Source organism: Myxine glutinosa, chromosome 1, assembly GCF_964187855.1.
Source record: "Myxine glutinosa chromosome 1, kmMyxGlut1.1, whole genome shotgun sequence".
NCBI lineage: Eukaryota > Metazoa > Chordata > Myxini > Myxiniformes > Myxinidae > Myxine > Myxine glutinosa.
Genome location: NC_136261.1, coordinates 359,128,132 through 359,154,361, shown reverse-complemented (window position 1 = coordinate 359,154,361; position 26,230 = coordinate 359,128,132). Strand labels below are relative to the sequence as shown.

Below are 26,230 nucleotides of genomic sequence, written 5' to 3'. Positions count from 1 at the left end.
TTGAGCTTCGACGGCAGTTTTCGTCCGTGGCTGCGAAGGAACGGTGGCTGCTAAACGTGCCGATCGACCAGGGGGCGGCGGCTGCTCACTCCCGGCCTGACCGTGCTCCGGTTCCAGTTTTCGTCCTCTCCCTCCAGCCATCCACCTCCTGCCATTCCTGTCATCATTCCCCGCGTGAGTCTGTCTTTGCTTGTTCTGTCCCTGGGTTAATTAAGCCTGTATAGATAAGCTAGCATTTCACTGTGTCACCTTTCCTCTTCTGTATTTTATTTTCTTATCCTTCCTTCTTCCTTGGTTTCTTTCAATTGTGTAAATAGTAAATAAATCATATTTGTATTTCTTACCCTTTGCCTTTCTTTCTTCTTTACATCCTTCGTCTTAGTCTTTTCCCCATTGAATATCTGTGGCGCGATTCGGCCAACGTTCAGGAATCGGGTTAGTCGGGGTAACTGTTCAGGCGCGGCGGCCATCCGCTCGGCAAACAACATCCTCGCCGCGGTCCCGTAACAATATATATATAAATAAATATAAAGATATATATACGTATATATATAAATAAATATATATATAAATAATTATATATATATATATATATATATATATATATATATATAAATAACCACTCCCCCTACCCTACCCTCTTTAACGATGGGTGCATTCACCTCATACCCCTCAACCTCGTTTTCCACTTTGTTCAGGAATGTATTAATATTTGGGAATCTCCTTAAAAGGGAAATTATCTGACCTATTTACCTCCAGTCGAACATTCAATCGCACCGATACCACCCATACCCATGGTAGAACATCATCTACTGCATGTATAAAGCTTTGATTATGAAAAAAGGATAAAAATGGAAATAACAATCCATCTATTTATTACATACGCAAATATGACCGATATGTGTCACTTCCCTCCAAATACTCCCATCTCTAAAAAACCTCCTTTCCCTTTGGTCCCCACTCCTCACCTTCCTCCTTTCATTTCATAATCTCCAAACCCTTCAACTCAAGTCCATACATACATAATAAATAGATGCACATGTCCTACCATTGTCCACCTAAAAACAAACGTTTCAAGGATGATTCGCCCAAAAGGCAAACTTCACCCATGGACTTATTCCGACCAATGCCCAGCACCATTTACCGAGATGTCCTACCCGTGAGACTGGACGGTGTCAGCAAGACGTGCAAGGTCTGTATGTTTTGATGCTTTGCCAGGGAACAGATATCCCACGAGTGCAGCACTCACAACAGACTCCAGCAATGACACAAGCAAACGTGTTTACAAACCCTCAAGGTCGTAAGTTTGCTGCAGTCGTACTGTACGTGTACCCGTTCAACTCTGAATATAAGCAACATAAGAAGTCTTAATATCATACTAAAATTGGGCAATTCTCTGGTACGTATGTATATGTACATATGTGTGTATGAGCGTGTGTAAATATGTATATGTATGTATCTGTATGTGTGTCGTTGGTTGTCATCTCTAAATGTGGGTTTCAGAAGGTGGAACGGAGCCCTCGCAGGTGTCGATGTATCCACCTTAGTGTGTGTGTGTGTGTGTGTCCATGTGTGCGTGTCCATGTGTGCGTGTCTATATGTGGTGTGTGTGTGTGTGTGTCCATGTGTGTGTGTGTCCATGTGTGCGTGTCTATGTGTGGTGTGTGTGTGTATGAGTGTGTATGTGTGTGTATGTATATGTATTTATATGCATGTAAATGTATGTTTGCATGTATGTGGTGTGTGTGTGTGTGTGTGTGTGTGTGTGTGTGTGTGTGTGTGTGTGTGTGTGTGTGTATGTATTTGGTTGTGTTTGTATGTATGTATTTGTATGTATGTATGAGTGTGTACGGGTGTGTACATATATGTATTTATATGCATGTAAATGTACGTGTATATATTGTCGCGATCCCGCCTGTGAAATGTTTCCCAGCACGGAATACGGACGTTAATGTCCGGGCTTCAAGTAGTCCACGGAGTGGACAGAGAGAACTCAATAAACACCGTTGTGTTTTAATCGGCCTTCTAGGGGTAAGGCACGATGCTTTATTGGCTCGATCACAAAACCATGAAAGGTAACAAAATGGAATAAACTGCACAAAGCCTGCAGGAACTGTCGGCAACAGACGCTCCAAACAGGACGCAGGTAAGATCACTCGCGGCTCCAATCGACGATCTCCGGGACTCGGAGGGTAACAGGATGGAATTCACCGCACAAGGCCGGCAGGAACGGTCGGCCAGCAGCTCCAACACGAAGCAGGCAATCACTCGCGGTTCCAATCTACGAGATCCGGGAATCACTCGTTCTCTTCCGGAGTTACTCGCTCGTAAAATACCGAACTGTAATCGACCAGCCCAACTCGGCTGTCGTGAGGATTCAAGGAAAGCCCTTTTGAGATTTCCCACTCGGAGCCTTCGAGCCGCGTCCGTTGAACAAGATCGCGACCGCGCTCTCTCGACTCTCCACCAATCACGTGCCGAATCGCCTCCCGATCGCGTGAGGCTCCAAGGAGGCCACGTCACGCGGTGGGCGGGGCACCAAATCTGGGTGAGAACAGGTGGTTTCACCGGTGGTTTCTCACAGTCCTCCCCCCCTAAGTAAAAACCCCGTCGAATAGACGGCGTTTTTAAAACCAGTATTTGTAGTAGGTGCAAATCACATGACAAGATGATGGCGGTAATCGCTAACAGGCAATTAACGCAATTAACAATTATTAACACTTATTAACAACAATAACGCAACAACGCAACAATACAACGCAACGCAATAGCGCAACAATAACGCAATTATTAACGCACAGGCAATTAACAGGCATTAACAGGTTAACAATGAACCAGTTTGGGTTTTTTTTTTTTCACACACAAATTTTAACACCATACACCACATTAATATCTACCCTACAAGAGTTACACTTCACACAAAGCACAATAGAGAGGCAAGGGGGCCAAACTCAAGTTGGGGGAAGCGTTGACAGGAAGGAAACGGGCCGAGACCTAGAGCGGCGGGTACTCCTCCGGTGTCGAGAACAACAGTCATATGCGTAATGACCCCTTTCACCGCACTGGTAACATCGATCGTTCGGGTCGAAAGGCCTGCGGACCAAAGGGCGTCTGAAACGAGGCCGCCGCGACATGCCATTCGACATCTCGACGCACACACGCGATCCGCAAATTAACCTTCCATCAAGGGCTCTGACCGAATCTTCAGCATCTCGTGGCTCTTCAAACTCAACAACTGCAAATCCAGGTGGGTTTCGAGCAACCCATACGTTGCGGAGTGGTCCGTAATGTTCGAAGACCCTCCCTAGCTCGGCTTTCGCTGCTCCATTGCCCAGGTTTCCCACATATACCTTAGCATTAGCGTTCCTGCTGAATCGCGACATGGCGGGAGCGGTCCCTGAGGAGCACGGCACCTGAGGGTGGCTTGACGGGAGGCTCGGGTGGACTTCAGCTGACGCAACGTCACCGTCGGGAACTGGAGTCGAGGCGCTAGGCTCCTCGGGCCAGAGTGAAGATATGTCTGACTCCGCCACTCTCTCCGCCTGTTTACTCTGGGATCTAGTGACCCCCCCCACAGGTCAGAGTCAATGACTCCTCCCTGGCCATGGCATCATTGCCAATCAGCAAGGAGACCCCGGGTATCGGGTAGTAGGGTACCACCACACAGGTCACTGGACCCTTAAAAATGTCACTCCGGACCTCGAGGAGGGCAAGGGGATACCGGCCAAGAACCCGGTCAATGCCCCGAAGGAGGGTATACTCGCCGGTATAACGCATCTGAGAGGCCGGAACTACCCCCGCCCGGAGAACACACCGTGTCGCCCCAGTATCCCGAAGGTATTGGGCCTCAAACTTCAGCATCGAATCAGGGCCACCCACTAAGGCTGTCCCTGAATAATCCTGGTACAGTGGATGAATGGAATTAGCCTCGGTGGCAGTGACCTCGGTCACCGATGCCACCGTCGTGTGCGAGGGCCCGGCGGATGAGCTCCACTGATCTCCCTCCGACTTAACAGGAGGGTTGCCTCGGTAGGCCGGACTAGCGGGATTAGAGAAGCAGCGGTTTTCACCGTGCCCCACGCGTTTGCAGAAATCGCACCAGGGCCCTGCCCTGGTCTGCGGCTCGCGACCGCCACCAGTGGAGGGCATCGGAGAACCCCTCCCCTCGATCCAGCCGCCGGGCAGACGGGGGGCGGTCTTGATCGCAGACTCCTCCGTCTTACGACGCGACTGCGTGACTTGCAGCATTTTGCACGCCAAAACATGTTTATCAATAAGGTTGACGCAGTCTGCCAAGGAAACAGCGTCTTTGTCGACAAGAAACAATGCTAAGTCAGGCGGAAGCTGTTGATCGATACGGTAACGCACCAGGAGTTCCGCAACCGCTTGAGGTAACTCAACCTTGCTCCCCTTGAACCATCTCTGCAGCTGTTCCAACAAGGCCCGCGAATGTTCCTCATAGGTTTGACTGGACTCATGAGTCCAGCTGAAAAAATTTCTCCTATAAATACATGCGGACACCGCATAGGCGTTCAAAATCTCGGCCTTCAATGCCCTGTATTTGTTTGCGTCCTCGGTTGCCATCCTCGCATATACCTCCCTCGCCCTCTCAGATAGATGGCTCACAAGATGGCCGACCCACAAGCTCTCATCAATGCCACCGGCAGCCAACAACTTCTCCGCCATCTCCAGATACGCTTCTGGCTTCGTGTCTCCCGTCCAGTCCGGCAAACGAACATGAACAGTTTCCGGGACTCTTGCAGCAGACCCCTCTGCCCGCGGTCGTTCAGTCAACATTCGCAACTCATGCTCTCTGACGCGTTCAGCTTCTGCTGCTGCCTCTGCTGCTGCCGCACGCTCTCTCTCTGCTGCCGCATGCTCTCTCTCTGCTGCCGCATGCTCTCTCTCTGCTGCTGCCGCACGCTCTCTCTCTCACGCTCTCTCTCTGCTGCCGCATGCTCTCTCTCTGCTGCTGCACGCTCTCCCTCTGCTGCCGCAGCACGCTCTGCCTCTGCCCTGTCATTCTCCCTGTTATACATGTCAAGTTGTTGAACCGGAGTCAGCCCGGTCCAGAAAGGCGAACGCATGCATTTAGTCATGATGGAATCGCTTCCTAACATATCGGGTTTAGTGACTGGGTCAAGGCTGATTGCGTCGCTCGCATCGCCACCCACGCGACTGTCAACATGATCAGGTTGAACTCTCACTTCTCTGGTCGACATAGCTTGGCTACGAGTTATCATAAGACAAGGCACAAAACACAACGCTCAAACACAACGCTCTGTTGGGGAAATACGACACGAACTACACAATATCACCACCGCACATCAAATTGCCAATGAGAAAAATACCACGTACAAATACTCACGTTTTTTTTTTTTTTTGTCGGTTGTTTGGAGGGATCCGAAGCTATTCACTTATTCGGCAGTGAAGCACCACCCAAGACAGCGTCCCACGGCGAGAAAGTTCCTCCAAGACGGCGTCCGCTGGTGAGAAGATGCAGAGAAGATGCAGATGCCGAATTCCCGTCTCAATTCGAATGTCTCTCACTTGAAAGATCCTAGGACGAGCAACCCATTTGTCGCGATCCCGCCTGTGAAATGTTTCCCAGCACGGAATACGGACGTTAATGTCCGGGCTTCAAGTAGTCCACGGAGTGGACAGAGAGAACTCAATAAACACCGTTGTGTTTTAATCGGCCTTCTAGGGGTAAGGCACGATGCTTTATTGGCTCGATCACAAAACCATGAAAGGTAACAAAATGGAATAAACTGCACAAAGCCTGCAGGAACTGTCGGCAACAGACGCTCCAAACAGGACGCAGGTAAGATCACTCGCGGCTCCAATCGACGATCTCCGGGACTCGGAGGGTAACAGGATGGAATTCACCGCACAAGGCCGGCAGGAACGGTCGGCCAGCAGCTCCAACACGAAGCAGGCAATCACTCGCGGTTCCAATCTACGAGATCCGGGAATCACTCGTTCTCTTCCGGAGTTACTCGCTCGTAAAATACCGAACTGTAATCGACCAGCCCAACTCGGCTGTCGTGAGGATTCAAGGAAAGCCCTTTTGAGATTTCCCACTCGGAGCCTTCGAGCCGCGTCCGTTGAACAAGATCGCGACCGCGCTCTCTCGACTCTCCACCAATCACGTGCCGAATCGCCTCCCGATCACGTGAGGCTCCAAGGAGGCCACGTCACGCGGTGGGCGGGGCACCAAATCTGGGTGAGAACAGGTGGTTTCACCGGTGGTTTCTCACAATATGTATATATGTGTGCATGTATGTATGTATGCATGCATTTATGTATCTTCAAGAATCAAAAATCAGCTGGCCGATCTCCAACAAATTGTGCATATATGCTCGTGGTACCGAGGGTCAGGAGGACATAGGACAACTTCATTAATCTCCCTCCCCCTTCCCCACTCCGATGCCATGATGGGGAGACGACTTGCGATTGTCACCTGTGCACGAGACACTGCACGTGGTTTACTGACCCCTGCAGGAAGGAGAGGTTATTACCAGCCACTGGCACAAAATAAATGCAAGACCAGATGTAGTAGGTGTTTCTCGTGAAAGATGAATCGGTCGTGGAAGACAAGTTAAATGTTGAATTTTAAAAGTCCATTGAAAAAACATTAAGCACATGGGTTTGTGCTGGACTTTCTTGATATGTTCTGATCACCATTGGGCATAAAGACGACAGACAGGTTCTGTCAAAGCAATGAATCAAATCTCCCCAAAATAATTTATATATAGAGTAGGTTGTCAAGGAAACCTCTGTGATATTCCTCGTTATTGGTGTGGAAATGACCTTTGGTTGACAATCACGTGGGACATCAAGTGAGCTGATTTCCTCATCTCCTCAAAAGTCAATCCAACAGGTGCGACCCCACTCCACCATGCCCAACCCTGTTCAAACCCCCCAATCCTCAAGTCTAACACAACCCACTCCTCCACCAACTCCAAACTCACCCCACTCCTCCACAAACTCAACACCCATTCCACCCTACCTCCTCCACCACCAACTTCAAAACCACCAAACCCTACCCTACACTAATCCCTCCCCCAATTCCAAACCCACCTACCCCACCCAACCTCCTCCGCCACCAACTCCAAACCCACCCACCCCACCCTACCTCCTCCGCCACCAACTCCAAACCCACCCCACCCCACTCTACTCTACCCTCCCTCCTTCACCAACTCCAAACCCACCCCACCCTACCCTACCCTACCTCCTCCGCCACCAACTCCAAACCCACCCCACCCCACTCTACTCTACCCTCCCTCCTTCACCAACTCCAAACCCACCCCACCCTACCCTACCTCCTCCGCCACCAACTCCAAACCCACCCCACCCCACTCTACTCTACCCTCCTTCACCAACTCCAAGCCCACCCACCCCAACCTCCTCCACAAACTCCAAACCCACCCACCCCACACTACCTCCTCGACCAACTCCAAACCCACCCCCACCCTACCTCCTCCACCAACTCCAAACCCACCTCCACCAACTCCAATTGATGTGCACAACCCACCAATAATATACAGAATGCTGTCCTTCCTTCACGTATCCAGCTGTGCAACCCAAGCACCCAAGGCCTACCCTCTTCGCGGCTGTCCACAGCCTTCCAGCGCGAATCCCGGGTCACGGCCACCTCGTTGGTCCGTCCTGGACCTCGTCGATGAACGTCCAGGTCGTTTCGCACGAATGGGTCTGTCATTTTGACTCGAGCACTCAGGATGGCCCAGACAAAGCAAAGCGTTCCGCTCTCTGAGAAGCTTTCCAAACACCACGAACTTCCTGGGGCTGGAATGAAACCTCATACGTTTGTGTTTACAGAATGTGAACAAATTAGGTAACTGACACTTCCTGGTATAAAAATCGTTCGATGACACGTCACGTGCTTGTGCTAACTCAAACCTTCGTTTTTACCACAATTTACGACCGGCAAACCTCTTTTAGCCCGATCTACTGCAGTTCAAAAGCTTTTCAACATCATGTATTCATATTGCTATTGGTTCCCTGACTGGTTGTGAACAGTATATATTATTTTTGGTAATGGGCTGTCTTATTGGAACTTTGATTTGGATCTCAGCAGAGTTCACGTTTGCAAAGTGGGGGAAATAAAGCATAATGCTGATGTTTCTGTCCGCAATAACACTGCCTATGCTAACAAATACCGCACGAAATAACGAAAGCTGTATAATTTCAATTGCGTCCACATGCAGCCACGATTACATGATTTAAATGTTTATAGAACAAAAACGTGCCGGAAGACTGTTTATAATCACTATGCTTTTCCTTAATCTATCCTTTTATTGTTGAACGTCTAATTTAATTATTTCACTTTCACATTGTTTCCAAAATGGCCGCCAAATTTGCTAAAATCTGCCATAAATTTTTTAATATCGAATTTATGACGTACGAGTATAAATGCAAAAAATCACAGAATTACCTATTGTCCATAAGAGGTAAATAAAATTCTAAATTTACCAAGATAAATTAAAAATGGCCGCCATGTTTAATATTCGAAAGAAATGGCCGCATGTTTAATTTTCGAAGACAAATGGCCGCTATGTTTAAGTTCCCATATTGGCTAATCGACTGGATTTAAAGACTATCTATATAAGAACATCACTGCCAAGTTTCACGCTTGTATCTCAATGTGAACGTTCTTTGGTGTTGGTCGCCTAGCTAATTATGGCCCATTAACTTCCAAAAGGTAATAGCCTCTGCTGTAACAAAGTTGTATAGCGAGGTGGATTAATGGTGGATCGTTATACACAGTGGACAAAAACACCATTTTCCACCATAGGTTCCGTAAAAGGAAAGACTCGTCTTCCTATTCATGTTCCGATTCGTGTTCAAAATATAACATTCAATTTAAACAAGTAGTTCCTCGATCATAAACTAATAAGACAGACAGACAGATGGATGGACAGTCATGAAGCAATTGCTCAACCCTGCTTTTTGCTTGCAGGTAATTATTCCTTCTTTCTGGTGGGTGTGGCTAAATGCAAATCGTGTGTCACATCATGTGGGTACAGCATGTGGCAAACCAGGTACATCATCATTCCAGGATGAGTGTGGCCTACAGGCTACAGGTGTACAAGAGAATGTTGACAAAAGATTGGGAGTTCTTACAAAATTGTGAAACTACAGTTGAATGCAGAAAATTGAAAGGCATGGGAAAATAATATAAAATAGACACAGCAGCATTGTGGTTAGAGTGTCTGCTCTGAGTGTGGGAGGTTGGCGGTGCGATTGTTTTTGTATACAAAGTCGAGGCTCATGGAGTAGCTCGAACAGGATCGGGACATAACAGAACAAAAGGAACAGTAGAAAGACAGAGGGGGGAGAGAGACACACTTACAACAGCAAGGTTGAGGAACAAAATAGAGGGAGATTTGGAGAAAGAAGGGATGTGGGAAAGAACGAGGGGTAGGTAGAGGAGGCTGCACTGACTGGACAAGGTGGATACAGAAGCAACCTCTCAGGAAGGAAAAACTGGAAATTTGGAAAGAGGTGGGTTTGAGGAGGGGTAATTGGGGTAGAAAATATCATGGTTTTCAATGGGGGATAACCTGAGCTGGTGGTGAACATCTGTCTTTTTAAATGGTATATGCTGCATCTTCACTTGATGCTCAGCATTTAGAGGATAGACATGTCGATTAATCACTCCCAATTAGTTTCCTTCATCCCCAAGCCACAAAGGCCAAACTCTTCCTATTAAATGGACACTCCAGCTTGTTTTCTTGTTTTTCTAACCCGAACACTAACAACCCTATATGTATACATTTTCATGATATAAAGCCAACATATTAATGAAGGTCTTACATATCCAATAAAAAGTAAACTATGGATATAAATATCTATATAATAAAGCAGGTCTGTCTGTCTGTCAGCCCCAAACTACTCCCTCAGTTTTGGAACTAGCCCCATCAAACTTTCTGTGGAACCTTTTGGGGTCTCAGTGGGTGTCCTAAGATGGGTGGGTGGTTTCATAAATTTCTCAATACAATTGTGATTTTGATTTCCCACCCAAACAAAGCTACCTTCTCTCCGCATGTAAACTCATACACCGGTTCGGCATTCGCAGTTTCGCCATTTACTGCATGGAGAAGCATTCGCTGATTCGGTAATATCTCAATACAATAATTGTGATTTTGATTTCCCACCCAAGCAAAGCTACCTTCTCTCCGCATGTAAACTCATACACGGGTTCAGCATTAGCAGTTTCGCCATTTACTGCATGGAGAGGCATTCGCTGATTCGGTAATATCTCAATACAATTGTGATTTTGATTTCCCACCCAAGCAAAGCTACCTTCTCTCCGCATGTAAACTCATACACGGGTTCAGCATTCGCAGTTTCGCCATTTACTGCATGGAGAAGCATTCGCTGGTTCGGTAATATCTGAATACAATTGTGATTTTGATTTCCCACCTGCACGAACCTGCTCTCTCCGAGCATGTAAACTCATTCACGGATACGGCATTAGCAGTTTCGCCATTTACCGCATGTGGAAACATTCTGCACATGTAATAAAGTGGGTGGGGGTTTCATAAAATTCCTCAAAACGTTTTTTTTGATTTTGGCCTCTTACCTGTGTGTAGCACAGGTATCTCACTATAGTCCGTGGGCTGAGTAGGGTTTACATGCACCCCTCCCCACAACTTAACTTCCCGGGTATGTCCATGTACCCCCCACCCTAGGGGTTAGGAAAAACCATGTTAACAGAAAAAAAACCTCATTCCCAAGGTACCTCCCACGCATATTTTGATGTTACCCCCCCTGTCAGTGATTTCTGAAAATTAGGGGTAGGCGAAATTCAAATGGCCAAAACTTTTTACCTAGTCATCCTATGGTTGCATATGACCCCTCAAAATGTTTGTCATGGGACACTCTTTACAATGATATGTGTTATATGCAAATGAGGTCACTAATGAGGTCACCAGAGGTCAAACTATGAGGGAATGAGTTTTTTTTCTGTTAACATGGTTTTTCCTAACCCCTAGGGTGGGGGGTACATGGACATACCCGGGAAGTTAAGTTGTGGGGGGGGGTGCATGTAAACCCTACTCAGCCCACGGACTACTAGTAGTTCATAATCTTTCCATATCACTGCCCCAACCCACAAAAAAAAAAAAATCAATCACATCAATAGGCAGACCGCATCTGTCCAAACGTGAGCAAAAGTGAGTAAATAAACAACTAGAATGACTATGTTCGACGCCACGACGTCGACCGATATGCCCCCGCTCACATTATTACATCATTATACATACTTGTACCAAGTTTGATTTAAATCCATTCAACTGTTCTCAAGTATCACATTTTACCCGACATGACCTCTGACCTTTGGCTTTTGACCTTGTGACCCCAAAACCTAATCAGTCCATCTATACCTCATTATACATGCCTGCACCAAGTTTGACTAAGATCCCTTCAGCCGTTCTCAAGTTATCGCGGTAACAAAAAACTATCACGGATGGACGGACAGACGAACGGATGGACGGACAGACAGACAACCTGAAAACATAATGCCCCTGGTGACTTCGTCAGGTGAGGCATAAAAATGGCACGGCTTCTGCAACTTCCGACACCTAAATAAATAAAAGAACGCACGTTCGTAGGTGAGAGCTGTGCAACATGCCTTCACAAGCTAGCGATACACCACACCATTTAGGCTCACATGTGTGTAGCATGATAGTAGATCCATGTGATAAACACCAATGATGTCATGGGCTTTGGCTGCCTAACCTTTACTTCCCACAGGTCTCCCTAACCCCCTCTGCCCCAGCTTAGCATCACCTGCAAACGTGCAACATTAATCGGACTTGATGTAATGTTTCCGTCATGCAAATGCACATACAAAAAAAAACTCCTGCACGAGTCTTCGACACTACAAGACAAAGGAGCAAAACCCACGAGATGATTTCACACCGATTTCATTATTATTTTATTTTTAAAAGAAGGAAAGTTCAATTGCATTCCTGCGTGATGGACACAAGTGTAACACAGGATGAGGAGTTAGCAAAATCAATTTGCATCTGAACCTCCAGCTTACGACGCTCGGAGACGTGCGGTGCAAGTGCAAAAACCGGTTCTGAACCGCAAACAGAATGAGATCCACTGCGTGACTAGTTACCCGGAGAGAAAGTGTTACACGTAATACGTCCGATGAAGAATCGCATTGCGTGCAGTGTCTTCCGATGAAGTCAACGCCCGTATTAACAAAATGTGCACGTAAGAACATTTTACGATATCACACGATTATTATTGCATAATCCCCAAACATTCAGCCCAACTTCAGCTTAACGATCCCGAGCAAATCAAGCAGCCTTTGTTACTTGCAGAACTATCTAAAACATCAGTGCATTATGTTCTTTTTATAAATACGTAAATGTACAACATTCCACATCATCTTAACAGACGATATCTACTTATTATTTTTAATCCCCATCGCAGGGTATGATCGTCTCTTACATACACGAGTATATGATTGTTATTTTTAAAAAAAAAGTAAATTGGTTAATTGATCAATTAAGTGAAGTCGTGAGCGGATATGCTACACCAGCAGCAAATAAAAATACGCAAATATGGTCAAAAAGTGAATAAGCGTAAAGAATTGTGTAGTCCAGATGGAAAAAAGAAAAGAAAAAAAAAAGATGGAAGCATAAGGAGTGGGAAGCATTGGGGAAGAAAATAAGAAAATAGGGGAGGAAGACTCGAGAATGGAGGTAGACGGTGAGGCCTACAAGGAAAAGAATTGGCTCGGGATGGACTTACATGGCTCGTGTAAGTTATGTTAAGATGGGAAATGTTATGCATGTTAAGTTATGCTACATGTTAAGCTAATGTAAGTGCAGATGGACTCTGGCTAGTCGGAGAGCATTCCGAAAATATGCAAAAGTCGAAGCCTTTCAAAATGGAGCTATCAGGCCAGGTCATGGATGTGTGTGTGTATGAATCGGGTTTAATTGCTGACATTTCTCTTGCACAGAGATAGAATGTGCGGGTGGACAGGGGGAGAGGGGCGACGTCTTCTTTATTCACATGCGGCACAAGGCTGCGGTGGAGTGTTATTGGTTGAGGACATGGCTGTTGCCACTGATGCAATGCCCTCTGCTGGTTAGGGCAGGAATTTGGCCATGGTGCCAGCAATAGCACATCTACTCTTCGTGAAGGACACCATGGGATCTTTAACGTCCACCAACAAATGCTGGCAGACGGGACGACCGTTTAAGGTCCATCTGAGCGACGGCACACACATTTATGAAGCATCCTGCCTGTGAAACACCAGGATGACAGTTTATAGCTGAATTGGGATTCAATCCCAGGCTAGACAGCCTAGAGGTGAGTGTGCGTACCTCTAGGACATCCTGTCAGCTGGACGGGACACTGCTCTGACTTTATCATGGTAGTTGTGCTTCATGTAAAGAAATACATGGAGAACACCAATTATTAAGTAACATACAACAAACTCATACAAAAAGTGGAGATGTGCTTTAAATGCCACAAGGCAGGCCTGTAGATTCGGTCGATTGCCTCTGGGTCACCACAGTGTCGACCAAAACACACACCCAGATTGAGATTGCAGAAATGGAAAACGTTAAAATCACTTAAAATGATCCACAATATGTACACAAAATGAGGACAAGGTTCCTTGATCACGTGATGTTGCGCTTGAACGGCAAGCTGTAAAGAAATACGTTCACGACATAACTATCTTTATAACCACAACTTCCAGTGACTCCTACCTCCAGGATTGGCCACATAAAAGGAAGGTATGATGGGCCCCAGAAAGGTGGATTAATTTAATCTTCTAGCACTTAATGCAGAAAATCAGGTGTCCTGGTCCCAAAGGCTTCTGTCTCCTGGACAATCATATCTGTGGGGTGAGATAATGCACTAGAATTATTACAACATAAGCATAATCACCAATCGCTTGAAATTCGGATGACCAATTGGGTACAGGTATACCCCAAATCACATTTAAACTTCAATACTATTTCTTGAGTGGTTGTAAAGGTCAACATCAACGAATATTATCAGACGCCATCCCAAAATACAAAGCCCATCTGCATCCACTTTTTACTCGAACTGAACTCGACGATAACAACAGCTACTAGAACAGCACTCAGTAGAGCGCATACCTCCGCCAGGCTGAACAGTTTGTTTTGTATCCCACTGATAGGCCGGATCTAGATTTGGACCTGAACCAAAATCTAATCGGCTTGTTCTTGTCAACTAACCAATTCATCCACCAAGTTTAGTCATAACTCGTCAATAATTTTTTGAGATATCATGTTATATATCGCTTTTCACCCAAACTCTCAATGGTGAAGAATCACCTTTTTTTTTTTTTTTTTTTTTTTTTGTATACAAGATCGAGGCTCGTGAAAGAGCGAACATTAATCACACAGAAAGACAAACCGACACATAAAACATATAACATCGGGAGCGGTAGACAAGATGGGGAGAGAGGGGGAAGGACACAAACACAACATTTGAGAGCAGGGACCGAGAGACATGGAGACATGGAGAGATCTCAGAGAGGGCGAGGGCTTTTGGGGGGGGGCGCATGGGAAGGGGGCGGTGGGAGAGGTACAAAACATATGGACACTGCCAGGACTTCCAGGAAAGAAGTTGGAATTTCAAACAAGGTGGATCTGGGGTGAATTAGCGGGGGTAGAAAAGATCAAGGTTTTGGATGGGGGAAGATAAGAGATGGTGGTGAACAGCTGTTTTAAAGACCTGGAGGGAGGAGTGGGATTGAAGGGAGTGAGGGAGTTTGTTCCAGAGGCAGGAGAAAAGAGGAATGAAAGAGTGAAGGTGAGCAGAGAGCCGAGATTCCGGCAGTTTAACCATCAGAGGGTTGCTGGCAGATCTTGTGCGACCTGTAGGAATATTTGGGGGACAGAGCACAGAGAGAGCTGGGGGTGCAAGGCCGGAGAGGAGTCGGTAGAAGACAGAAAGACCACCTACCTGCCTGCGGTGAGTGAGTGAAAGGCCCTCAGAGATAGCTTCATTGCGGGAGATTCCAATAATTCTGAAAGCTTTGGTTTCAACAGCGTGAAGCCGAGCTAGGTGTGAGGCAGGAGCACCGGCCCATAGGGGAGAACAGTATTCCATTGAGCTGCGGATGAAAGCCTTGTATGTGGTGAGGAGCTCAGGTGTGCCGAGGAAGGACTTCGCACGACGGAGGATGCCCAGTCGGCGACTGGCTTTGGAGGCCAGCTTGGAAATGTGGTTTTCCCAAGAAAGATCATGGCAGATAGTGAGACCCAAAATCTTGAGCGACAGAACTTCTTGGAGAGGATTGTTGAGAAAGTAGATGGGAGGGTTGTCCAGTCGATCTTTTCGGAGAGACATAGTAAGAGTGTGAGATTTGTCAGGATTGAAAGACATGTTCCACTTGTTTGACCAGTCTGTGATTTTGTCCAGGTCTTCAGAGAGTGAGGAGGCAGCAGACTGCCGATCTGAGGGAAGAGGAATGGAGCGGCAGAGAGTGAAGTCATCAGCAAAGAGATAGAGAGGATTTTCGAGAGAGTCAGAGAGATCATTGATGAAGACCAGAAAAAGCACGGGGCCCAGAACACTGCCTTGGGGAACTCCAGCCTGAACAGGAAGAGGAGATGAGAGAAACCCATTCAGGGCCACACGTTGACGACGACTAGAGAGGAAGTCCGCCAGCCATGCGTGGAGATTTCCATGGATACCAAAGGAGGAGAGTTTGGTGAGCAGAGCGGGGTGCCAGACCGTGTCGAAGGCACGTGATATGTCGAGGGAGACAGCTCTAATTTCCTGTTTGGCATTGAGGACCTCCATCCATTGTTGAGACAGCAGAAGCAGCATGTCCAGAGTAGAGTGACCTGGTCTGAAACCAAATTGATGATCAGAGATCAAGCCATTGGAGAAGAGGAAAGATTTCATATCCGAAGCAATGATGGATTCCATGACTTTGCTGATAATTGGGAGAAGGCTGATTGGTCTGTAGTTGCTAGGATCTGTTTTTGCACCTTTTTTGTGCAAAGCGGTGATGTTGGCTGATTTCCAAGCAGATGGCAGTTGACCTTGAGCAAAAGAGAGGGTGAAGAGAACAGAGAGAGGGTGAGATAGAGCAGCAGAGCAGGATTTTAGGACCCGTGGGCTGATGCCGTCGGGTCCAGTTGCAGAATCAGAGTCGAGGGTTGACAGAAACTTTTCCACCTTGTCAGGAGGAAAGGACACGGAGTCCAGGAGCAGCAGGGTACGACTGGGTATGGTGGGTACAGAGAGGGATGGGTTTGGGACACAAGATTTAGAGGCAAACACAGAGTTGAGGCATTCAGCTTTTTCACGTGCGGAGTCAGCTGTGTAGCCGTTTGAGGTAAGGGAGGGGATGGAGGGGGAACAAACACCAGAAACGGATTTGACCAGACGCCACCAGGATTTGGAAGAGGGAGACAGATAAGAGAGTTCGGTCTTGAGAACGGAGAGATATTGTTTCCTGGCTCTCCTGAGGGTGGACACACACTTGTTTCGGGCTTTGTGAAAGGAAATGAGATTTCCTTCCGTTGGATTTGCTTTCCAGGAGACGAAGGCAAGTTGTTTCTGGGCAACAGCCTCACCACAAGATTCCGTGTACCATGGACGGGAGGAAGGGTATGACAACTGAAGACGAGATGGGATAAATCTGTGCATGAGAGAGAGCAATTTACTTTGGAAGAATTCCCAGGATGAGTTGATGTCAGAGGTGGTAGAGATGGGAGACCAGTCCAGATGATTGATGGCTGCTTGAAGACCGTGCCAGTTGGCCTGAGTGAAATGCCAGACTCGTCGACGCTGAGCAGGCTCCCTGAGGATGGTCAGAGAGATGTCCACTTTAACAAGGACATGATCAGATGATCCGATCGGAGCAGAAGAAGAGCAGCAGACATTTTCAGGGAAGTTAGTCATAACCAAGTCCAGAAGAGAAGATGTTCCGTTGACTGAGATCCGGGTCGGGAAATTGACAGATTGTGTCAGTCCCAGTGAGTCGCAGAAGTCCTTTGCTGAGGAGCCATGGCTGGTGAGAGAGGTACCCACACCCAGCCAACTGGCATGATGACAGTTGAAATCACCACATATGAGGAAGAGAGAGTTGGGATGAGTAGATAGAAGTTGGTCCATATCATCAGACAGCGAGATGTAGATTACCTCAACCTGATAATTAAATAATTCTCGTATCTGAATCCATAGTCAGATCTTCACCAAAATCGAAACGATAAGTCCTTATCACACACCCAACCTCTCCACCAAGCTTCGTCCAAATCCGTCCACAAATTTTTGAGATATCCTGCTATGTATCGTTTTTGGCCCTATCACTCAATGGTGAAGAATCACTTGAAAAAATTCTACTAGCTAGATCCGGATCCGGATCTTCACCAAAATCTAATCATTTTGTCCGTGTCACATACACTGCATCTCTGCCAAATTTCGTTGAAATCCGTCCACATCTTTTTGAGACATCTTGTTCACAGACAGACAAACAGACAAACAGACAAATGAAAAATCACTCATAGAGCGACACTTGGCAAAAGACAACAAAGTAGAATGGCACTCAGTAGAGCATCCTTTTGACCTCACCAATAATTGGTGGTTGAATTATGTGACCTGATATGCAAATAGTCTTCAAATTAAGTTAATTGGGTGAAAATTGAGAATTTTAGAAATTTGGCCTATGTTGACCTTTTGGCCTATGTTGACCTCAAGAATAGTTTGTGGTTGGTTTCAGTTAGCTGATATGAAAATCACATTCAAATTTCAAGTCAATCAGATGAAAATTGAGGATGTTAGAAATTTGAGAAAAGTGGTTGCCCTTAGGCCTATGTTGACCGTTTGGCATAATTTGATCTCAAAAATAGTTGATGATTGAATTCAGTTCGCTGATATGAAAACCATATTCAAATGTCAAGTCAATCGGATGAAAATTGAGGATTTTAGAAATCTGGCCTATGTTGACCTTTTGACCTAAGTTGACCTCAAAAATAGTTGGGGGTTGAATTCAGTGACCAGATATACAAATAGTCTTCAAATTTTAAGTTAATCGGATAAAAATTTACAATTTTAGAAATCTGGCCTATGCTGACCTTTTGGCCTGTGTTGACCTCAAAAATAGTTGGTGGTTGGTTTCAGTAAGCTGATATGCAAATACTATTCAGATTTCAAGTCAATCGGATGAAAATTGAGGATTTTAAAATTTGAAAAAAGTGGTTGACCTTTGGCTTATGTTGACCTTTTGGCTTATATTGATCTCAAAAAAGTTTTGATCACGATAAATTCAGCTGTTGGTTGAATTCAGTTCGCAGATATGAAAATCCCATTCAAATTTCAAGTAAATCAGATGAAAAGTGAGGATTTTCGAAATTTTAAATGGTTATTGACCTTTGGCCTATGTTGACCTTTTGGCCTCAGCTGATCTCAAAAATAGTTGGTGGTTGAATTCAATCAGCTGATATGTTAATCCGATTCAAATTTCAAGTCGATCGGATGAAAATTGAGGATTTTGGAAATTTGAAAAGGTTGTTGACCTTTTGGCCTATGTTGACCTCAAAAACAGTTGGTGGTTGAATTCAGTGACCATATATGCAAATACTCTTAAAATTTCAAGTCAATCGGATGAAAATTGAGGATTTTAGAAATTTGACGAAGTTGGTGACCTTTGGCCCATGTTGACCTATTGACCGTTTGACCCCCAAAAAATAGGCTCTTGCTTATGACTAACTCTACCATTTGGTGAAGTTTCGTAAAGATTGGTTGAAAAATTTGACCTGTAGGCGATCGACATAGACAGACAGGCAGGCAACCAGCATAACGCACAAGACCAACGAATATGCTAGAAAAATCTTCGATTTTTGCAAGTAACAAACAGACAGGGGTGAAAACATAACCTCCATCCATCTTCGGTGGCGGAGGCAAAAAAATGTTGTTGTTTTTTTTAACTTGCAAAACAAGATTTTTCAAGTCTTGTGCGTTATTCTGTCTGTCTGTTTGTCTGTTTGTTTGTCTGTCAATCGCCTGCAGGTCACAATTTTAAACCGATCTTCACGAAACTTCACCAGATGGTAGAGTTAATCTCAAGAAGCGTATTGATTTTGAGGTCAAAGATCAAAGGTCATCTTGAGGTCAAATTTCTAAATTTGTCATTTTTCATCTGATTGAGTTGAAAATTGAACAGCATTTGCATATTCAGTCACTAAATTGGGAAACCAACTATTTTTGACGTCAAAAGGTCAAAGGTCAACTCAAGGTGAAACTTCAAAAATCATCAATTTTCATCTGTAAAACTGTCAATTTTAATCCGATTAACTTGCATATTAAACAGCAATTGCAGAGTACCTCAATTAATTGGGAAACCAACTATTTTTAAGGTCAAAGGTCAACTCAAGGTCAAACTTCTAATATTAATTCTTATATAAAAAATCATCAATTTTAATCCGATTGATCCGACCATTGATTGAGATTGTCAATTTTAATCTTAATGAAATGGACAATTTGATGTATCCATGGCAACTTTCTGGGGTGAGGCTGGGTGGATTTTGGAAGCATCATGCTCTGCATGACGTCTTCTTGTACGATTCTGCATGACGCATGACGTATTCATTGGTATTCTCCATGATCTGGACTAGACGGATTTCTGAGAAATGTGAATGTTAGGTGCATTTTTGGGTAAGTGTTGGGAACCTCACTTTTTAACATAACTAGGGTATGCTGAATTCGATTAACCCGGTTCCCAAGCTGAGTGTTGAGTTTTTAACCTTCTGATTAGCATAAACAAAATGGCCGCCAAATTGCCATTTTTGGACAATTTCTTTGAACAAGCATTTATATATCATGTATATACATGCAACTCTTTTACTTCAACTTTATAACTTTTACCCCAAAATGCACCCAGAAGCTTTTATACATGGCCTTTTTTCATAAATCCGTCTCGTCTATATTATGGTTGGCAACACTATAAAATGGGAAATGGTTTTAACCCTTTGAGTACGGGATTTTTTTTTTTTTTATAAACCCGGGATCCCCAGCAACCTAAACAAATAAAAAAAATAATTCTCGAACCTCGATAAATTTGATAAAACGGGATTAATTTGGCATTTTGGTACGGGAATGCAACCACGTACTGACAATCTATTTATAGGTATAGTCGATGGCGTGTAGTAACGTCATCCATACACAAAACTTTTTCGCGGGTTGCAGCACTGGACGTCATCCGTACTCAAAGGGTTAATAAGACAATGTTTCATACAACCATTTATTATAAAATTAAGTATACATGGCCATGAAGCACAAACATTCAGGAATGTCACACATGTTGTTTTGCCAAACTACATCAAATCAGACTACAAGGGGTCTGATCATCACTCTGTTGCTGACAGGCACACATTGATGTGCACCTCAACTCTGAATAGCGACATTTGCAGCGTCGAGTCTTGCATTGCTTCTGGCATGCACAACAAATCATCTCGAGGCAACTTTCTGGGATTGGACTCGGTGACATCAGAATAGGCTCTAGTCCTGAATCACCACGTTTCCATCCCATTTCCACAGGTGCAGGAAGGTAAGGTATGGCACAATGAGCATTTCTCCATACCATGGCTTGATAGTGTACTCGCATCAAATGGAAATGAAGAGCATCACTTGTCGGTGACATTGCTTCTGGTTTACCAGTCTTGGAGAACAACACATGTCGTGCTGAATCAACAGAGGTTGTTCTGTGCACATTATATATTCGGCAGATGAACGCTTCTGCAGATTTGATTGTCTCCTCTGTGAGTTCACCAATGCCCAAGTTCTTCAGCAGTTTATGGTGCTCTTTGAAGACTTTCCATGATGTTCATTTGGTGTGATTTTCAAAATAGGAGGTGGTGTCACACCCAGTTAATGCGTGAAATGGTAGCAGTGCTGTGGACAAACTTCTCAGTAGATTGTTTAAAACAGCATCAATTGGTGTATAACGCCGTTTCTTTGATGTACCTGACATCATCCAAAGATGTTCACATTGTGCACTTGGGAAGTGGGAAATTCAAAACTCAAAAACTCAAAATTCGGCTTGGGAATTGGGTTAATCGAATTCAGTATACCCTAATTATGATTTAAAAAAAGTGAGGTTCCCAACTTTTACCCAAAAATACACCGAGAAGCTTATATATGGCATTTTTCCATAAATCCGTCTAGTCTATTCTCATAATGAAGATTTGTTGAAAATTTTATGACAAAAGCTTAAATGGTAAACTAGCAAGCATCTCAAAATGCAAGCGGGCTAAATAAAGAAACACGGAAATAATTACAAAACCAAGCCGTCTTGCGCTGCGTGGTGGACGGGCTAATAAGGGCTATTTGTACTTACTGCGACTTTGCCCTTTGACATTTTCACCCAATTATTAATTTGTTTCCTCCATGTTCTCATAATAGGGGTTTTCTGAAAAATTGATGACAAAAGCTCAAACGGCAAAAAGGTTATGGCCTGGTTGCACATGTGCATGCCTTGCATGTGCATGCAAAAGGTTATGGCCTGTGCATGCACAATTGCAAAACCTCATCTCCCACTGTGCGGGCGGTGGGCTAATTTGCAATGCTCTCCATGAATAAATAAATCATAGTCGTAGAGTTTTCTTTATGCAAAAACTACATTGTTTTTCAATTTAATTTCTCTACCTACTTTAATATCATAATGTGCTTTTTTCTTTACTTTCGTTCCAAGCTGGTATTGGCAGAAGGACAACGACTTAATAAGGACATGACACATTACAAACTTCCTCACTGGATGTTCATTTTAAAAAGTTTAAAAAAAAAATATGCCAATTGTGTGGGAATTAAACAAATAAACAAAATTAAACAAGAGAAAAAATTGCTCTGCAATACATGTCCCCGACCAAGTTTCAGTTGAATATGTCAAAGGGTAAGGGGGAAAAGTCTGGAAAATTAACAGAAGTATAATATATGATACTTTCCAAGTCCAAAAAGGGCATAACTCCATGAAAATTTGGTGAAACGACCCAAAACTCGAACTTGTTCTGTAACTTATAATAAAGCCATGTACCACGTTTCAGTTGAATATGTTATAGGGTATGGGAAAAAAAGTCTGGAAAACCACAGGTGGGATGGACAGATGGACGGACAGACAGATGGAGAGAAAACCTATAGACCTCTCCGGTGAAACCTGTAGGGGACTAATAACGTGACATAGGGAAACAGTAAATAGAAAGAGTATCAATTTGAAACTGTGTCGAAACAACCGAAGTTGATATGATCATAACTAAAACAGGCCAAGGAAATAAACACCCTGACAAGTCCATTCCTCGAACGGTTGTGATGCAACAAAGTGGAAACTCGCTAATTGACAGAAACGTGGTAGGAGCAGCGCTAGGAGACAAGGAGTTTAAGGTGTAGCCTTACCTGCCTCGAAGGCTCGGACAAGCTAGGGTTGTACCACGAGACGCTCTGTGGTGCACTAATGTAGGCGGGGGGGGGGGGGGGGGAAGAGGGGGAGGATAACGAGTCAGATATGAATATACATGCATAAGGTATTCCAAAAAGCAATTAAATCATCACAAATTGTTCGCCATGTTCACAGTGCAAAGCTGCAGCCTCAAAGGCTTCTGGGATTCGAGGCAGACAGCTTCGGATTCTGCCTTGATAGAAATAAGAAAAAATAAAAACAAGACACCGTGCACATACCCACATTTATTTGTGGATAATTATTTCTCATTTTGTGTAAGATTCAAACTGGTTGAGCAAGATTTCTTTCTCGAAAATATTTTCAGAAATAAAAGTGCTTTTTAATGATCAATGCAGAGTTTGCACGCATGTACTTGGAGATATTATAAAAAAGCACAGATGCCAACATAAACATGATTACTTCTTCAATGGGCCAAGTTATTCCCACCGTCTGGTGGGGTAAGCTGAGGGAAGTTTTTGACCGAAGGGTTCAGGAACCGACTAGCCAGGCCTGATGCTCGACTTAAGATGGCAGGAAATTATAATTTTGCTCCAGGTGCTTGCCTTGCCATAACTCAACTACCCTTTGAGAAAGACACCGTGGGATCTTTAACATCCACGAGCAGTGCCAATGAGTCCCAATGCTATCGACGTACTGTACAAGTTTTACAGATCAACATATGATCGTACTGTTACATTTATGGCTGAGGTGGCAGCACCTATAATTTAAGGATATTAAGCCCATAACACCGTTTGTGTTTCACGTAGTTTTTAGGACTTGAACCACATATTAAGGACATGTGGTCCACGTGAGAGACGGGCCTCACCTATTTTAAATTAGGGAGGTTAGGGTTCTGTCACGTGTCTCTTGTTGAACCGGGTGAGAACCAGATAAGAGGGAGCCCCCCCCCCTCCACCCCCATTCTCACAATCCACAGGGGGGGGGGGGGATGAGGAAGAATCTGTAACCCCCCCTCAATTGTTTGTTGGAAGGGGGCATACCCTCCAGCATGGCCAACTCTGATTGGAGGAATGGAAACAATGCGACATTAGCCCCTGCTAATTCACGGCCATGATGCCCATTGGATCAGGGTCTGCAGCATCCATTGGTTGAGGCTGTCGATATGCATGGGTGTGGCACATTGGCTGGTGTCGCGAGAACCCTGATGTCAACGCCTTGGAGGGAAGAAGGGGGTGGGAGAGTCTCTAAAAGCGAGGGCCCGGCATTCGTGTGCGTTTTCTCTTTGTCCTTAGCCTCCTCTCTTCTGCATAGGATCTCTGCTCTTGTAATGCTGGCAGCCAATCTGCGCTCTGCTCATCATCCTGCTGGCACATTCTGTCTTTACCTGAATCCTGACGGTTAACCTGCGCTCTTTTCCTCTGCCTGCTCTTCCACACTCACCCGGTTCTGTGTGGGCTCGTATGGTATAGTTTGCTTGTTCATCAAGTCTTGCGATTATCAATTGTGCCGTCATCCGGGACTCAGTGCCGTATTCGTTGTCTTGTACCAAAATAAATTACTTACATTTCCCAGGTCACTCTTGCGTGTCTGGTTCCCGCCATCTTTCCCACGCCGATGATTTGGTTAATTGAAAACTCCTGGAGGGAAATAAATTAATTTAGATTTAATTTGGCTAATCACACGTGTTAGACATGTGAGACCAGATGCATGTTCCAACTATTGCTTGGGTGATATGCCAACCAAATTTAACCTCAAGTCCACTATTAGCTGGATATTCATTTGCAGCATGTACGTTTCGAGTCTTAATCACTTATGCTTCTGGGTGAGGGCCATACACTCAACAGTGGATTAGCATAGCGTTACGGATTCGGCACTTCCGTTGTTGTGGTTTTCACCCACTTGACATATTTCTGATATTATGTACTCTTATTATCTTCAAAAGGTTTATTGTTCATGAATAGTTATCAAAAGTTAAAAAGGTTACCTTTAAAGGATACAGGACACCGAACCGGAAGACGCGGAGAAAGAAGAAGAAGAGGCCTGGCGAGAACAGTCGGAGAAGACGCGTGACGTCGAGCTCCGTAGCGAGCGTTGTCTAACGAAGGTCGCGAGGGAATTTTGAGTTCCTTGAAAGGACATCCGGCGATAGGTATTATCGCTGGGATTGAGAAATCTGCATAGTCAGGTTTAGGCGTTGAGATTCTGAAGAATCCTCGCTTGGTCACTTCGCCTCAAGTAAGAGCCGTCGGCCATTTTGACCCTCGCGCTTCGCTCATCGAAAAAGGTTTTTGCTACGCGTCAGCTTTTCTCACCATCCTGTCGTCTGTCGGGGATGTGTGTGCGCAAACGCGGCGTTTGAGGATTACGTTGCGGTTCGCTGATTGAACTGTGAACGTGTACGTCTGGAGGGGGCCTTTGGGACTTCCCATCCCGCTGCCAGTTTACCTTCGGTTTGGACCACGTGACTGTCTACGCTTTGCCTACGCTTCATTACTCGCTTCATCCTCTCATCACTACTTGCAGGAGGGGATCACCTTGAAGTTATAGAGACATTGAGGAGGGTTATTTTTCACTCACTGGGAACGCAGTGAGTTATCTGACTTTAGCTGATGGTACCATCATAAGATGTATGAAGTGTACTTTTGATTGCTAGTGCATTGGTTGTACTGTTATTCTGGTGTGATTTCCAATACAATATTTGTTTGTTTATAATCATTCGTGTGGTTTCACTATTGATTTCTAACCCAGAGTAACATATTTTTCTGCCGTGGCTCCTCTCGGGGCTCGGAGGTACATCGTGACCAGGGGGTCGGGGAGGAGCACGTAACAATAGTTTTCCGTATAAAATGCAGTATGTAGTTTGCATAGAGTTGGGCAGTTCTGTAATAGCCCTCATGGATATCTGCATCACCATCTCCATAGCAACAATTCCAAATATAACACCAGTGACAACACTGCCATGGCGACTGGCAGTGTGAACAACAACCATTTTCACCTCCGCCACCGATGGTGAATGGAGGTTATGTTTTCACCCCTGTTTGTTTGTCTCCATTTGTGAACGAGATATCTCAAAAAGTTGTGGACGGATTCGGACAAAATTTGGTATGTGATAAGGACGAAATGATTAGATTTTGGTGAAGATCTGGATCCGGATCCGGGTAGTAGAATTTTTAAAGCGATTCTTCGCCATTGGGAGATAGGGCCAAAACGATATATAGCAGGATATCTCAAAAAGTTACGAACGGATTTGGACGAAATTTGGTGGACCGGTTGGGTGGGTGACAAAACCGAATCGATTCAATTTTGGTGAAGATCTGAATATGGATTCGAATGTGAGAATTATTTAATTTTTGAAGTGATTCTTCACCATTGGGAGATTGGGCCAAAAATGATATATAGAAAGATATCTCAAAATGTTATGAACGGATTTGGATGAAATTTGGTGGACAGGTTGGGTGGGTAACAAAACCGAATCGATTCGATTTTGGTGAAGATCTGAATGTGGATTCGAATGTGAGAATTATTTAATTTTTGAAGTGATTCTTCATCATTAGGCTAAAACTGATATAAAACATGTTTTAAAAAGTTGTGGATGAGTTATGACTAAATTTGGTGGACGAGTTGGTTAGGTGACAAGAACAAGCCGATTCGATTTTGGTTCAGGTCCGAATCCAGATCCAGCCTATCAGTGGGATACAAAACATAAACTGTTCAGCCTGGTGGAGGTGTGCGCTCTACCGAGTGCCCTTCTAGTTTCTTTGTATTGACAATTTCCTATTTATATGGCAATGCCAAAGA

General features: G+C 44.8%; 2 protein-coding genes across 5 annotated transcripts in view; both read right to left on the bottom strand.

The window, feature by feature from the left end:
- TMEM128 (transmembrane protein 128) overlaps positions 1 to 8,037 on the bottom strand; it is a 35,584-nt gene extending 27,547 nt beyond the window's left edge. Inside the window, exon 1 of one of the 3 annotated variants that reach the window (XM_068099665.2) lies at positions 7,606 to 8,037. In XM_068099665.2, coding sequence (XP_067955766.1) covers positions 7,606 to 7,826 — 221 coding nt within the window. In that variant the 5' untranslated portion in view covers positions 7,827 to 8,037. Of the gene's footprint in view, positions 1 to 7,537 lie in introns of all 3 variants that reach the window. The other 2 variants (XM_068099657.2, XM_068099652.2) reach the window with 2 other exon arrangements.
- A 3,901-nt stretch (positions 8,038 to 11,938) lies between these two features.
- LOC137414146 (disintegrin and metalloproteinase domain-containing protein 9) overlaps positions 11,939 to 26,230 on the bottom strand; it is a 62,365-nt gene continuing 48,073 nt past the window's right edge. For both annotated transcript variants that reach the window (XM_068099632.2, XM_068099641.2), the window contains exons 19-20: positions 22,429 to 22,483; positions 11,939 to 13,897 (exon numbers count right to left, since the gene is read on the bottom strand). In XM_068099632.2, the coding sequence (XP_067955733.2) occupies positions 13,892 to 13,897; positions 22,429 to 22,483 (61 nt within the window). In that variant the 3' untranslated portion in view covers positions 11,939 to 13,891. The remainder of the gene's footprint in view (positions 13,898 to 22,428; positions 22,484 to 26,230) is intronic.